Here is a 17,138-nt window from a genome sequence, read left to right on the forward strand (position 1 = left end):
AATCTGCACACCATGTTTATAGCAGCTTAATTCATAATTGCCGAAACTTAGAAGCAACCAAGATGTCTCTCAGTAGATGAATGGGTATATAAACTGTGGTAATTCCAGACAATGGAATATTATTCAGTGCCAAAAATAAACAAGCTAGCAAGCTATGAAATGATACACAGGAACCTTCAATGCACATCATAAAATGAAAGAAGCCAATCTGAAAAGGCTACATACTGTATGAGTCCAACTACATGACCTTCTGGAAAAGGCAAAATTATGGAGACAGTAAAAAAAGATCAGTGGATGCCTGCGGTTGAGGGGAAAGAGGGATGAATAGACAAAATACTGAGGATTTTCAGAGCAGGGAAATAATCTGTATGATACTGTAATGGAAGATATATTTACCCAAACCCACAGAATGTAAAACACCAAGTGAATCATAATGTAAACTATGGACTTTGGGTGATAATGCTGTGTCAATGTAGGTTCATCAATTGTAACAATGTACCACTATGGTGGGGGATGTTTACAATGGGGGAGGCAAAGCATGTATGGATGCAGAAGTAAATGGGAAATCTTTGTACCTTCCAGTTTTGCTGTGAGGCTAAAACTGCTGTTAAAAAAAAGGAGTGGGTGGGTAATTGTGGTAATCATTTTATAATATATACAAATATCAAGTCATTATATTGTATACCTGAAACTAACATGGTATGTCAATTATATGTCAATTTTTTAATGTTTTTTTAAAAATCCTATAACTCAGTTAAAAAAAAACAAAACACTGAAGTACTAGCATAAGAATAGACATAGATTACTAGAACAGAATTTGCAACTCCAGAAATAAACCCATCCATCTATGGTCAACTAACTTTCAACAATGGTGCCCAGACCACTCAAAGAGGAAAAAATAGTTTCTTCAACAAATATATTATGACATGTTAGAAAAGGGTTAACAAAACTTCATGAGAAAAAAGACCTTTGGTCAATCTTCTTCTAGCATTCTGACCCTGTCATCCTCATAAAGGTGGAATTTCCACAGTGTTATTAGGCAATATGGACAAATGATCCCTTGTTGGGATCTGGACTGGAAGGCAAACCTGATGAAAAGTTTTGTGCTTCAGTAGTACAGTGTAACTACGCCATTCCCTGCAAAACTTTGGAAGCTAAGACCTCATTCATGGGCTAAGAAACATGAAATTTCTAAGCCACAATAATTCTTTCAGTTACTAGCATGGCTTTGTTTCTTTACATCTGAGCTGTCATGTGGGGAAGCCGAGAAAGCCCCTGGAATGTTTAAGTGACCACAATTCTGACGCGGTTCTGATAACATGAAGTGTTTGTCATATCTGAGCCCTTGTAAGTTTGATCGTATAGCTGAACCCTAAACCACTGGTGATCACAAAGCCATTTCATGACCTAATGAATTTAGTTTAGAAAGCAGATATTAAAAACTGAAGAAATAACATATAGGTAGGAATGGAAAATTCATCTTTTAAAAAGATAGAAAAATACAAACCACTTTAAGAGGAGAGCACCTTGAAAAACAGGGCTTTAATGGGGACAGTATTCAATAGTGTTCCACTAAAAATTTAGACCAGAGTAATTACTGAGGTTATAAAAATTATTAAAAAGCATATTAAGATCTCCAATTTACTGAACTCTAATAAGAGGGAAACGCTATTACACTGTGGCCCCTTTTGCCACTTTAGATATCTCAAACGGAAACAAAGCAACCCTGCATGGCAGGAGCCAGTATTCGGAGTCCAGTACATCAGGCATCCGCGTCCGGGCAGAATGGACGGGCTCCTGTCCTTGGGCCTCTGCCCCCAGCCTCCCGCCACTGTTACCAGGAGCCAGCCAGACCACTCAGCGAGGGTCGGGACAGGGCGCCCGTCGGCGATCCACGCCCCCCTCCGGCGCGGCCGGGCCACAGGAAGACACTTGGGGGTCTGTCCACTGCCAGGTGGGCACCGGCCGGGATACGGCCCGTGGCGTTTCCCCGGCAACCCCCTGGCTCATCTCGGGCTCCCACCGTGGCCTCCGAGCCCAGGGGCCCTCCCGCCGAGATCCCAGCAAGGCGGCCTCTCCACAGCCAAAGGCCGCGGGAAACGGCGCGCCGCTAGCGCGCACTCGCCACTCAGGCCCGCTTGCCCGGCCCCCGGCGCCCACCTGTTGGTCGCACTCGGGACATGATTTGCTGGCCATCTCCAGTTTCTTCGCTTGAGTTGTAAACGAGCTTCTCTCCCGCGGCGGCGGAGGCAGCGACTCGGACGCCTTTCCGAGTACCTCAGCAGCCAGGCCTCCGCCGGCTGTATCCCCGCAGGCCAAACATAGGCCTCCGCCCGCTGTATCCCCGTAGGCCAGAGTTCGCCTACGCGAACTCGAGGGTAGCCTGCGTGCCGAGGGGCGAGGCCTGCACCGGCTCAGCAGGAACGCCAAACACGCTCCCACACTCCACGCCCGTCCTCCAACGCGCCCGGACTCTCAGGAGAATACACTGGCCGCCCGGCGATCAAGGACCTTCTCTACGGCGGTCGGCGTGGGGGCGTGGCTTGTCGGGACTCAGTGGTAGCGAGCTTCGAGCTCAACCAATTAATGTACAGATTAAGCGTGTCGCGGTGCTGGGCACGCCCCCTTCCCGGAAGAAAGGAGAACTTGAGTGAAAACGAGGTAGGTTAAATAAATGCAGAGGGCATTTAGTAAACTTCAGTAAATGTTAGTGATACAATCTGGACCGGAGTATCGTCTTCTGAATAAGCCCACACACCATCTCAGAGGGACTTAGGTGTCATCTTACCTAGGCTACAAGCATTCTCCAGAGGACAAGTCAGCAACCCACAAGCCCACCTTTCCCCTGACCCCTCCCCTCAAAGAGCCCGCCAAAGCCCTAGCCATAAAAAGCCTCTTGACCTGTTAGAGACCCTCTTTTTCCTTTGTTCTGCTGGCCAGGACAGAGGGGTCCCTCTCAGGTTCAGCAGTAAACCTGCCTGGACTGTTGAGTTTGCATCCCCTCTCTTCTTTCACATGGTACCGAAACCCCGGGAGCGGGAGCCAGGAGCAGGGGCTCTCTTGCAGCCTAGGAAGCAGTTCATCCCGAGCTACAAGCCTAGATTCTGAGAGCCTCCAGTGTGTCACCCCGTTTCCCTTCCCCCCTCACCCAAAACCCCCTCACGAATTCCAGTCCAGGGACCATCTTGCCAGACCTCAATCTACACGTCCACCACCGGCCATTAATCCATCGCAATGCCCAGGAGGGTAAGATTTTGGCCTTTCATCAACTTTCTCTTGGTGCCAAGAGAAAGTTGTTCTGGGTCCTCTTTCCTTTATCCTTTCCCTTCCTCTCTGTTCTCCAGTTGAGAACACCACAGGGGACCCCTGCAGTCTGACTGGGGGGACGCTTCCTTCTGTTGTGCAGGACAGTCCGGCTCCAGGGGCCTCCGGTTGGGAAACTGATCGCAGGGAAACGTCCCCGCAGCGTGCTTCTCAAACCCCGGCCACCTTTCTCACCCTCCCACAATGGGCAATTCTCCTCAAAAACAACAGGAGACACCCCCTCAGCTCTTTCCTATGTTATCTTTCCCTATTGGGATTAAAAGGAGACATTAAACCAAAAAAACTGGTCTTTTACTCTACTTCCATGTGGCCTCAATATAAACAATAATGGGTCACACAGGCTAGCTGAGGGCAATTCCTATTTCCAAATTCCCTGAGATCTGGATAACTTTCTCCAGAGGTCTGGCAAATGGTCAGAGGTTCCCTAAATCCAAGCCTTCTGCCTCCCCACCTCTCTGGCCTAGCCTGCAGGAGAAACCTAGCCTAGGACCACAACCTCTTTCTCAGCACAGCAGGACTTTTTTCTCCTCTCCTTTTTTAATCACAGTTGCCTGCCTCAGCCCAGGCAACTTCCCTAACTAGTTTAGACGTCTCCCCAATTACTTAACTTCCTATTGTCCCCGAATCTCCAGGAGGCTTGCCTGGCCAAAACACTCCCTTATGCCTTTTGCATACTCTGTGCCTTTTGCTGACTCTAAGAACTCCTGGTGAGAGCTGAACAAAAATCCTCTAAAGTTCTCCTCACAGAACAAAAAATCCCCTACCGCTACCCTGACAACATTGCGCCTTTACCTCCCCTCTTCCCTCCTCTGTTACCCTCCGCCTTACCGTAACTCCTCCCCAACAGCCTCAGCAAAATCCAAGTCCCTCCCCACTGTCGGTCTCCCCTGAAGACCCTTCCCCCCTCCTCCTTTCCTCCTGCGCATCTGCCTCTTTTCCTCTTAACACCCCTGCCCCTCCTTCTCTCTGATGTCCTCCAGCACGTGTGCCTCTTCTAACCCAACCCCCCAAATCCCCGCCCCACCCTCAAACATACTCTCGCACTCGCCTTCCCACCCAATACCTCCCCAGACCTCTTCTTGCCCTATCCTACCCCTCTGTGCAGTAGCAGGCACTAAAAAGCCCGTTTGCGTTCATGTCTCCTTTTCAATTAATCTGGAGCGTATTGAACAAAAGATGGGGTCCTCAAAAAACCCTGATAAATTCAACTATGAGCACCTCAGAGAAATTACGCAGGGGACAGATGAAAACCCAGCTCTCTTTCTGAACAGCCTTTCAGAGGCAATAATCAAATACACACACACCCGCCCTAACTCCCCTGATGGCCTACACCTCCACTTCATTTCCCACTCTTACCCAGATATTTGTAAAAAAGCTCCAAAAATTAGAAAATGAACCCCAAACACCCCCAAAAAGAGCTTGTAGACCTTGCCTTTAAAGTTTTCAACAACCAGGATAAGGAACAAAAACTCAGAAAAACAGGCTAAAGCCAAATATCAGACTCTGGCTTCCCTAGTTCGACCTCCTGCTGACAAGCATGCAGAAGGCTCCACCCCACACCCTCCTAGCAACTGTTCCCTCTGTGGCAGTCAGGGCCACTAGGCTAGAGCTTGCCCTAATCCCAGGCTCCCTACAAAGCGGGATCCACCCAGTGGACTGAATCACCCTCTAGGGAAGTCAGCCCCTCCCTTGAGTTCTCTCCCCTCCAGGCAACTGAACACATCTAGAGAGGACCAGCACTGGTGGCTTTGACTTCAGCGACTGATTGACATGGCCTGGATCCCAGGCCCCCTCCACAATGACACCAATGGATCTACGGGTAACAATAGTGGTGGCAGGAAGTCAGGTTTCCTTCCTGGTCGACAAGGGGGCCAGCTTCTCTGTGCTTATTGAATAGTCGGGACCTTTGCTCCCTTCCTCTATCTTGGTTGTTGGAATGAAAGGATTAATAGAAACACCAGCCCAAACCCCTCCTTTACATTGTTCTTGCTCAATATTACTTTCCCTCACTCCTTTCAAATAATCCCCCACTGCCCCAACCCCCTTCTGGGAAGATACCCTCCACCACATGGGGGCAGGGCAGCTGGCCTTGATTGATATGCTCCCAGGGGAAAGCTGCTGTCCTGGGAGGGGACCAGAGTAGTAAAATTCTTATGTTAATTTTGCAGAATTACCCAGAGGACTGATAAGATACTTTTCTACCTGCGGATGGTACTGCTAAAAATTAATTGATTTAAAGACAAGCGCTTGTAAAAATTGGGCATTCCAAATTTTCCAGAAATTCTGATAGAAGTTACTCAGCATTAATGCTAATTTAACTAAAACAGACGTGTCCTTATGGTTATCAGCAAAATGATTTCTCATGCTTAAGGTCTCAGTGAGTTGTCTAAGTACTTCAGAAAATGAAATCTTAGTATTAAAAGCTAAGTTAACACACTCACTGGTCCAAATTCAGTAAGTGGACACGGAGACAGAGAGAACAAAGGAGTGAGGCTTTAGACGGTCTTGCAAGATTGGGTGTCTGGTAAGCAGGCACACCTGAGGAGATTGATGCCAGTAATTTATCTCCTAGTGCCTGAGTCCCTCCCCTGGTTCCTCATTGGCTGAGTACTACAGGTTTCACATTCTTTCCCAGAAGTAGGCTAGGCCAGTTATATCTTTCCCTTACATTTGTCTTAATTTTATTGGCATGTTTAAAAAACTCAAAACAGGTATAGCCAGGCCCTTACCCAATTTCCTCACCCCCACCCCCACTATCAGCCAGAGCATCTTCCACCATGTGGCCCTTTGTTAATACTTTACTGTTAAATGTTTAAACATCCTGGTGGGAATAAATCACATCTATGTTTTATGCTCTTTCCTAACAGTTCCCCTTCTTTTTATTTAAGAATTTCTGATTTTATTCCCAGCAATGTATTTTAATTCATGCTTGATCCTTTATAAAATTTCTCTTAATAGATTTTTACTCTCTTCTTCATAGTCAATTTATCTTTTAATAATGTAAGATTATCTTGAGTGTAGGTCATAGGTATTTGTTTGTTTATTGTCCCCTCTATAAGCCTTTAAGTCAGGCCTCTCACACAAGGGATGATACAGCATCCTACAACAGTTAAAACTCCTGCAACTATAACAAGGGATGTTAAAACTGAGGCAACCATACCTTTCCATTTTCCAAACCATCCTTCCACCCAGTCTGTAAAAGGGTCACTGATGCCAGAGTTATCCACTAATTCATTAGCTAAAGTGGTGAGTCCCTGCAGAACTTTAGTAATAGTACCATCAGAGGTAGTATTATTTGGGATTACAGTACAACATTTTCCTCCTAATATAACAGACTCCTTTTTCTGCTAACATCATATCTAATGCTATTCTATTTCCCCAGGCCATCCTGATGGTAGCATCTAGCTGGCTAGCTACTCCTTGGAGAGCATCCCTGGTATAGTTCATGAATCTTTGTAATTGATCCAATCTACGTTTTCGTTGATGGTGGACCACCAAAATAGTGCTGATTCAAATCCTTCAGCTATTTGGTTTCTAGCTTTAAATTCTTTGGGGACTCCCCTAGGGACTCCTATTGAGTCAATGTATACATTCGAATTAAAGGATCCTTGTAATGATCTGCTATTTCTATGAAAAATTTCTTTTTCATTGAGTGTGGAGAGAAATGCCAGGGTAAATGGAACAGCCAGTTGGACTAAAGGTCAAGTCCCAGTCCGGTTGGATGGCAACAAGTTGCACAGGTTTCTCTTTTCACAATACCACCGAACATCAGCTCAGTGATGTGTAATTTCGAGAAATTGCCATCTTTAGAGACATTTAGGATGTGGGCACAAGTCAGTAAGTTCCCCACAGGAGTTGTGAAACCTTCCCCTTGCCTAGAGGGATGAGGGTTCATTTTCCCTATGGAAAAAGTGGGGATTGCCCTCAGGTCTGACTTCTTTAGTGCAGGAAAGAGTAGAGACAAGTTTTTGCAAGTCTCATATCCTCAAGCGTCCTTGTCTTGACATAGGGCCAACATGCAGTTCATCCCAGTGGGGGTCTGTGTCCCAGCCGACAGGGAATGGGAATACCTTTGCCTGTGGCCATCCAGCAGCACATGCATTAACAATCACTTTTATTTAAAACTAGTACTGAAAATTTAACCCATTCTACCCAGGCATTGGTGTCTCCATAACCTATCTCTATTTCAAGAGTCTGTTTTAGATCTTTTATCTGTTACAGTAACTAGTCTAGGGTCATTATGGGAAACTCTGGCTTATTATTTCCCTCAGGGTAAAGGGTGGCCACAATGGGTGAAGTCTTGTCTTCAATTGAATTAAGACCAAACCTTCCCACAGGATCTACTCCAATAACATCTGCACCAAGTCCGTAAACACTAGTGTAAGATAAATTCTAGCCGAAATAAGCAGGCAAAGAGAGGCAACAAAGGGCCAGGTAATTTATTTAAATACCCCCGGGTGATGTTCTCGCTACCTGGGTACTACAAGCCGGAGAAGTCACACCCGGTTAGGGAGGTGGGGCGTTTATAAGGGATTAGGAGAGGGAGGAGTGGGCAAACTATCTTAGGGGGGTGTTGAGAGGTATGATTGGCTAAAGGTGACATAATAGTCAACTAGAAACTTTTTTCCTTCCAAGAGGGAGGAGGCTGACATCCGGGTCTTAGTTGGCACATCAGGATGGAATTCAGGGAGAGCTGTCCCCTTTCCATATATGGCACGGACTTTGGGGTCTGGTCTGTTCTCCCCCTATGGCATCTCTCTGTTCTGTTTTCATGTCCTTGTTTTTCCTTTCTCCTGCCTAACATTCCACCCTTTTGGTTATAATGGGCGACAACTCAATCTGGCTACTTCCAGCTGACAAGGGGTGTTGTGGGGGTTTGAGGCTGGTATTAGGCCGAAGGAGGGGGTTCAGTGGGAAAAGGTGCATAATGGTGAAGTAACATCTGGTTGGTGGCGACCTGGGTCATCTGGGTTAGCCGCTGTTGGAGGAACCTGAGGACACAGGGGCAACTAAGAGTAAACCACAAACTGTTATTAAGGGGCCCAGTAGGGGCATTAGCCAGGCTATTATGGGGGACTGGAATTCTGGATTGAGTTTACATCTCAATGACTAGTATTAGGATTTAGTATAGATAAGACTGCATTATTGAAACAATACTTTTCTCTAAAATCACCCTTATTTTTATTAGAAGTAGTTAGGTTAAGAAAATAATTAACAGTTGGCTTGATTATTTGCATAAGTGCAGCAAGAAGAGCAATTGATTACATGGGCTCTTTTAAATATGCTTTGCTGGAACTTTTTGTAAGGAATTTCAGATTGGACTTTTAAGGGCCTCTTGAGGCCAGAAAGCCAAGCCAGACTTGCCATCAGGTTGTGCCTGCAGTACCTATAGATTTGGGTGAATTCCTCTCTTCTTGAGGTTCCTGCACCTGCCAGGAAGTGACCTTCTTTACTCACCTGCTAAGGCTGCTGGGAACTCTGTAAGCAAGGTACCAGGCCAGTTTTTTTAAGGGGCTTTGTTGGCTCCATAAAGTCAATCTTAGTTCTTTAAAGCTGTCTGTTCATATCTGAGTTTACACACGTGTCTCTCAGGTATGACGTTCCAGTCAAAGCCTTGGTAATATAACCAATGTTTTTAATTGGCCCTCTTACAAGGAAAGCAGATTCTTATTGAACTTGTGCAAATAAACATACTGCCATGAAATATAAAAATAGTCACTGAGAGTTTTTAAATTCTGGAGGGATCAGGTAGAGAGAAAGATAAAGTTTCAATTCTGCTTATAGAGGCAGTCATTTACTAAACTGTTGTCAGCTTAAGAGAAAAAGCTTAAAACACTTTATCAACAACATTTGAAACAAAAAGCCACAAAGTCATCTTCTTTAGCTTACTTAATCTTATGTAACCAATACCTGTTCTGCTGAAATCTAGTTCTTTACTAGCTTAAGAGTAATAAAACAGTGACTGTAAATAATAAAAGACTTACAAATGACAATGGTTAAAGAACTGATGAGAGCTTACTCTAAGACAGTTGACATAAGGAAATTCTGATATTTCTGTAATACAAAACATTCAGTAACAAAGTTTAGCATTATTCTTTTTGACAGTGCTTCTTAGGTAATTAAGCAGGTAATTATATATCAGATAAATAAGCTAAATTAGCCAAATACTTTCTCCAATGAGAAAAAATTTATCTGACATGTTCCAGGGGCCCTCTGGAAAATATCAGAGTTAACTAGAGGTAAAAGCACTTTTTTGAATTTGATTTTGGGAAGTTGTTAAAAGTTTTAAGGCACTTGCTTAAATAGGACTATAGGTTGCTATAAGGCAACACTTATCCAATTAACTAGAATGACAACAAAGTACTTCAAAGGCAAATAAAGAAGGTTACATAGTTATTATCAAAGTCTTAAAAGATTTAGTAGATAACATTGACTTAAATGAGCTTAGGTAAACTTAGGCAGCTGATAACAACAAGGACATGCCCACCTCAGCTAAACTCAAATCAGCTTTCATGCTTAACATTTTTCACTAGATTCTCTGGAAGATCTAGAATGCTCACTCTTCACAAGTGCTTATTTTTAAATAAAATATTTTTCATTTATACACTTAGACACACAAATGTACAAACTGAGATACGACTACAGTCAGCAACACTTTTTTCATAAAAACATATACACAGATAGACAAATCGATACAAAGACTTAAGTTACTGATATCTAATTGCCGTCTCTCTTCTCAACTTCTTGTCTGTGGCTTCTGGAACCAGAAGGTGGGAGGGGCGTGTTCTGGTGGGGGAAGAGGGCGGTGAAGGCAGAAGGAGAGGGGGAGGGGGGGTGCAGCCACCGAAAGAGGAGAGCAGGACTATGGCATGGTTGAGAATGCAGGACTTTAAGATGGAGGTGCCACGTGGGAAGACAAAGGACTTAGAGATGGTGGTGGAGAGAGGGGGAGGGGATTGCGAGCTGAGGGAGGTGGGCAACTGAGGTTTTCTGGCATATCTGAAAAGGAAGGACTGAGCAGAGTAAGTGGCTGACAATCTTTAACTGGAGATCGGGCCAGGAGAACCTGAGTTATAGAACACTTAACATAAAGGTTTTGACGGGAGTGCAAAGTCCAAAAAGCCTGCACATGTGGGATTTCATTCTACTTTCCACTCCAGTGGCAATAATTAGTTAAGTCGGTGAGGAGGCTGAAATCAAAAGTTCCCTCAGGGGGCCAGCGAGATTGGTTGTCCAAGGGATACTGAGGCCCAGCCTCAGAGCAAAGGAAGACTATTTTTCCGTTTGCAAATTTCCCGGGACAAACAGAGTAGCCAGATTAGAAATGAGACACCGCAGCGGGGTCTGAGCCTCTGCTTTCATGGGCTGGTTTCCCATGTCTGTGTTCACTTCCCAAAAACATCCCGCTGAGAGGAGCGCCCAGCGTCCCAAGTGCACCAAGTCAGGGGAGACAGCCTGGGAGCCTGGGTGAGGGACGTCTCCCCCACCACAGGGCCAGGGGCAAGTATCCCGGATACTCGCAACGGATGGGCTGAATGCCCGGACCTGGACGTAGATACGATTTCGGACGGACCAGGTGAAATGGAGTTAGGGAGGGAAGCAGACCGGGGAAACTGAGGGACTCACCGGAAAATAGTCCATGCAGCGGAGAGCGGGCTGAGGTCCTGGGTCTGGGAAGGAGGGGGCAGCGCTGCCGGTGGCCGGTCAGGGCCTTGCGCTCACACTCCTCCCGCGTTTCGGCACCATATGTAAGATAAATTCTAGCCAGAATAAGCAAGCAAAGAGAGGCAACAAGGGGCCAGGTAATTTATTTAAATACCCCTGGGTGATGTTCTCACTACCTGGGTACTACAAGCCGGAGAAGTCACACCCAGTTAGGGAGGTGGGGTGCTTATAAGGGATTAGGAGGGGGAGGAGTGGGCAAACTATCTTAGGGGACGTGGAGAGGTATGATTGGCTAAAGGTGACATAATAGTCAACTAGAAACTTTTTTCCTTCCAAGAGGGAGGAGGCTGACATCCGGGTCTTAGTTGGCACATCAGGATGGAATTCAGGGAGAGCTGTCCCCTTTCCATATACAGCATGGACTTTGGGGTCTGGTCTGTTCTCCCCCTATGGCATCTCTCTGTTCTGTTTTCATGTCCTTGATTTTCCTTTCTCCAGCCTAACAGATACCATGTCTCAGAACACAAAGCTCAACTAGTACAGCAAAAGATCACTTACCTTGGTCTTGACCTCACACCTACCACTCACTGCATACCCACCATTCAAAATCAAGCTATTAATTATCTCCCTTTCCCCACTACAAAGTAAGATCATCTTTCTTTCCTAGGGTTTCTTAGCTATTTTAGACTCTGGATCCAAAATTTCTCACTCATTGCAAAATCCCTTTATGAGGCCTCCCACAGGGATCCCCAAGAAAGGGTGCCAGAGACAGACATAATTCCTGCTTCTTTCTGGGCCCTTGAGTGAGTACTCCTCAAGGCACCTGCTTTGACTCTACCTAACCCTACAAACCTTTCTTTTGTTAACCAGCAAAAAGGGGCAAGCATTAGGGCTACTCGCAAAATCAGCTGGAGACTCCCTCAAGCCTATTGCCTATCTGTCCAAACAACCCAACCTTGTGATAAAAGGCTGGCCTCTCTGCTTACAGGTCCTAGCATCAGCTGCACTCCTTATCCCTGAAGAACAAAAATTGCCCTCTACCAGCTCTTATAAGTACACAATTCACACAACCTCTCTGACCTTCCCAGCCACTGGGCTCTAACCCTTTTCTTCCTGGCCAGAGTCCAAGTCTTTCACTCTCAGCTTCTACAACCCTCACCTTCTACCTCTTCTGGCCCCATTCACCTTTATCACTATCTTCCTTCTTTTCCTTCCCTGATTAAGTAACCTTAAGATTTTTTTACAGTATCAAAAGGCAGCCATCTCCTGGGCAACTACTCAAGAACACCTCCAAATGGCCTTCCTGCTTCAGAATATCCGAAAAGCCCCTTCATTGCCCCCTCAGCAAGTAGCCAAGAAAAGAAAGGCAACCTGCCTTCCTATACCCTTTAGAGCCAGAAACGATAGAATCCGGACTGGAGTACTGCCTTTTGAATAAACCCACACACCATCTCAGAGAGACCCACATGTCATCTTACCTAGGCTACAAGCATCTTCCAGAAGACAAGTTAGCAAACCACAAGCCCACTTCACCCTGACCCCTCCCCTCAAAGAGCCCGCCAAAGCCCTGGCCATAAAAAGTCTCTTGACCTGTTAGAGCCCCTCTTTTTTCATTTGTTCTGCTGGCCGGGACAGAGGGGTCCCTCTCAGGTTCAGCAATAAACCTGCCTGGACTGTTGAGTTCACATACCCTCTCATCTTTCAGTTAGCATAAGGAATTGTAAAAGAGATTTCTTAATGCTGTGGACCCAACGTCGGGGATTGAAAATTCATTTATTTAATAAATAATTACCTAAGGACCACTATCAGGAAAATTTGAATACAGTGCAGCATCTGTCCTTAAGGAGTAAAGTCCAGCTAGTTACACCAGTGCTGCTTACTGTCCATAATGAAGGACCAGTTTCCTTTTTAATCCCTCAGTCACTGATACTTCTTAAATTAAGATAAAAAATAAAGTACTGCAGTGGAACAGAATAGAGACTCCAAACATTAACCCAAACACATATGGTCAATTAATATATGATAAAGGAGCCATGGACATACAATGGGGGAATGACAGTCTCTTCAACAGATGGTGCTGGCAAAACTGGACAGCTACATATAAGAGAATGAAACTGGATCACTGTCTAACCCCATCCACAAAAGTAAATTCAAAATGGATCAAAGACCTGAATGTAAGTCATGAAACCATAAAACTCTTGGAAAAAAACATAGGCAAAAATCTCTCAGACATAAACATGAGCAACGTCTTCATGAACATATCACCCCAGGCAAGGGAAACAAAAGCAAAAATGAACAAGTGGGACTATATCAAGCTGAAAAGTTTCTGTACAGCAAAGGACACCATCAGTAGAACAAAAAGGTATCCTACAGTGTGGGAGAATATATTCATGAGTGACAGATCCCCTAAAGGGATGACATCCAAAATATATAAAGAGCTCATGCACCTCAACAAACAAAAAGCAAATAATCCAATTAAAAAATGGTCAGAGTAGCTGAATAGACAGTTCTCTAAAGAAGAAATTCAGATGGCCAACAGGCACATGAAAAGATGCTCCGCATCGCTAATCATCAGAGAAATGCAAATTAAAACCACAATGAGATATCACCTCACACCAGTAAGGATTGCCCCCATCCAAAAGGCAAACAACAACAAATGTTGGCAAGGTTGTGGAGAAAAGGGAACCCTCCTACACTGCTGGTGGGAATGTAAATTAGTTCAACCATTGTGGAAAGCAGTATGGAGGTTCCTCAAAATGCTCAAAATAGAAGTACCATTTGACCCAGAAATTCCACTTCTCAGAATTTACGCTAAGAATACAGCAGCCCAGTTTGAAAAAGACAGATGCACCCCTATGTTTATTGCAGCACTATTTACAATAGCCAAGAAATGGAAGCAACCTAAATGTCCATCGATAGATGAATGGATAAAGAAGATGTGGTACATATACACAATGGAATATTACTCAGCCATAAGAAGAAAACAAATCCTACCATTTGCAACAACATGGATGGAGCTAGAGGGTATTATGCTCAGTAAAATAAGTCAGGTGGAGAAAGAGAAGTACCAAATGATTTCACTCATCTGTGGAGTATAAGAACAAAGAAAAACTGAAAGAACAAAACAGCAGCAGAATCACAGAACCCAAGAATGGACTAACATTTACCAAAGGGAAAGGGACTGGAAAGGATGGGTGGGAAGGGAGGGATAAGGGTGGGGAAAAAGAAAAGGGGCCTTACGATTAGCATGTATAATGTGTGTGTTGGGGGGCATGGGGAGGGCCGTACAACACAGAGAAGACAAGTAGTAATTCTACAGCATCTTACTATGCTGATGGACAGTGACTGTAATGGGGTTTGTGGGGGGGACTTGGTGAAGGGGGGAGCCTCGTAAACATAATGTTCTTCATGTAATTGTAGATTAATGATACCAAAACAATAAATAAATAAATGATTAGCTAAATAAATAAATAAAGTGCTGGTAAAATGAAGTAAAAGAAATATAAAATACACAAGTTCATTTTTTAAATATGAAATGCCACAGACAAAATTACATTTCAATAAATAAAAGAAACAAACGTAACATAGAATATATTTCAGGAACTGTCCACTCTTCCGAGAAAATTTGCCAATCACTTATTACAGTGAATGACTTTTACACTGGTAACTTTTTGTCCTACACTTGTAACTAAAGCAAAAGTCTGAGTGAACTTTCTATTCTGCCTATTCAATTAGTATAAACACACTTTGAATAAATACAGTGTGTATAAGTTGAAAGCTTACAATGTGACAAATGGGATTGCTTCTTGTTTGATCATCTAAACTAAGTCAGATTGAGAAAAGGGCTACTTGCAGAGGAAATTTTATTACTAAACTATTTCTAATTTCTCATGGTAGAAACACTGTCTTATGGAGGTATGTTAATGGGAATGGAAGAATAGATTTTAAAGTAATTTCAGTAAATTAGTGGCTCATTCTTAAACTTTATCCAAAATGAACTGATAATGTATTTTCAAAATTCATATTCAATCATCATAAATGGCTAGGTGCAACAGTTTATCCCATAGAGTAATAGTTAGAATTTAAAATATCTTTCAATGAAAGAAAAGTATTCCAGATCCATGATTTTCCTATGTAGTGATCTTTCGAGGGATAAGCATAATTCAAACTATTCTATCACATTTGTAAAATATTTCATAATTTTTCACATATGCACAAAGTTCATTCTCTCTTGTATTGATAACTATTGTTAAAATATGAAGTATATCATAAAAATATCTGTTTTCTAATTTTCTAACTTCAATTTTTGTTCTTCAGTCTCAGCTATCATTTGTTGCCTTCCTTCCTTCCATTAAAATCTTAAGGCCCAAACACCCTCCACAAAATACGAGCAAACCAAATTCAGCAACATATTTAAAGGTTTATACATCATGAAAAGGAGAGATTTATTCCCAGAATGCAGGGATTACAAAAACGGTTTGATATAATAAACCATAGTGCTCATTTTGGCATTACATATACTAAAATTGGAAAGATACAGAGAATATTCGCATGGCCTCTGCGCAAGGATGACACACAAATTTGTGAAGAATTCCATATTTTGGGATGGACCTAGAGGATATTATGCTAAGTGAAATAAGTCAAACAGAGAAAGACAAATTCCATATGAATTCACTATGACATGGAATCTGAAACACAAATCAAATGAACAAACAAACAAAACAGAAATAAGCTCATATACATAGAGAACAGACTGGTGGTTGCTGTAGTGGATGTGGGTGGGGAGATGGGTAAAATTGGTGCAAGGGGGAAAGAAATTAGTGAGTGTGTTTGATATCTTATTCTGAGTTATGTTTACATGAGTGTATACATAGATCAAAATTCATGAAGCTGTACACTGATTCATGTATTAAAAACACTAATAAAAATAATAAATTTTAAAAAAGAAACTAATAAATAAACCACAGAAGTGACAGCAGCATGTCGGTCCCCTCCCTGCCTCTAAGGTGCAGACAAGGGAGGAGATGTGATGAGTTGTCAAAGACCTGAAAGGACCAGCCAGGGGGCTCAAGGCGTAACAGATCAAGAGCAGTGCTGAGAAGGCATTTCTCATATTTATTGAATAAATGAACTTACAATGAACTCAAACATCATTATCCAGCCTTGAGTCTGGCCCAAGGACGCAACGCTTCTCAAGGATACCAAAACTGTGTGAAGATGGCTCCGAGCCATGAGAACTGCTTTGGTTCTCATCACTCAGTCCTTGATTACACATCAACAGAGTGTGTGGGAAAAACAATCAAATCATGTGTGCTTATACATTTGATTTCTACCTTACTTGAGTTATGTATTAACCCCATCAATCCCACAGCAACAAAATGGCAGGATAGGATTTTTCTACGATTTTCCAGTTAAATAACACTGATTTTAACAATACCCATAAGTGAGAGTACCCTCTGTGGGATCTGGGAGTCCAGTGGAGAAGTTCCCAAACTTCACTGAAGCAAAAAATCTGAGATTGGATGCATTGAAGAGGGTAAGAGGAACAGTTTCACTTTACCTGTGTCTCCCCTTAGGGTGGCACAGCTTAGTGCCAACACAGACTCCCATGGCCTTTAATTTCTCCCACAGCAGAAAGGAAGAGTGTGTGAGTGCCCAGCTTCCTCAGCTGTGTGGGTCATGCCAAAGAGGCCCACTTCTTTCTCACCCCATCCAGAATACTGATATTCTGCACAACTGAGGGCAAGGAGAGGCTGGGAGCACAGCAGGCAGGGCTTGAAACACAGACCATACTAACTGCTTTGCTGGATAGGCTTTCCCTGCAAATCCCCCAAATTGGTCTACAGGTACTGTAACTCTGGGGGAAAATCCCAGGGCAAAATATCTTTGAAGCTGAAATCAGTCAAAGAGACAAATAAAGTGGGAAAACCCATTTATTGCTTAGAAGCAGTCATCCACTTCTGCTCACCCATTTCTCTCCTGACCTGGCTGCAGAAGAAGGGACCCCACCCAACCTCTCCAGTCCAGATATGTCCTCTCTTGCTCTTGTAATCACCTATTGATATGAGATGGACTATGTCTCTCCACCACTTAGAAACACCTATTGATATGGAGATGCACTAAGGCCAGGTGAGAGATTCTGGAAATAT

General features: G+C 43.7%; 1 protein-coding gene and 1 non-coding gene across 2 annotated transcripts in view; one reads left to right on the forward strand and one right to left on the reverse strand.

Annotated features, from left to right (window-relative positions):
* Positions 1-2,529, reverse strand: part of C15H16orf87 (chromosome 15 C16orf87 homolog) — a 153,559-nt gene extending 151,030 nt beyond the window's left edge. The window contains exon 1 of the mRNA XM_036911050.2: positions 2,161-2,529. Coding sequence (XP_036766945.1) covers positions 2,161-2,196 — 36 coding nt within the window. The 5' untranslated portion in view covers positions 2,197-2,529. The remainder of the gene's footprint in view (positions 1-2,160) is intronic.
* A 12,956-nt stretch (positions 2,530-15,485) lies between these two features.
* LOC118925329 (U6 spliceosomal RNA) lies at positions 15,486-15,592 on the forward strand. The gene has a single exon (XR_005030003.2). It is a non-coding gene; the product is annotated as a U6 spliceosomal RNA (small nuclear RNA).
* The last annotated feature ends 1,546 nt before the right edge of the window (positions 15,593-17,138 follow it).

This window comes from Manis pentadactyla, chromosome 15 (assembly GCF_030020395.1).
Source record: "Manis pentadactyla isolate mManPen7 chromosome 15, mManPen7.hap1, whole genome shotgun sequence".
Lineage (NCBI taxonomy): Eukaryota > Metazoa > Chordata > Mammalia > Pholidota > Manidae > Manis > Manis pentadactyla.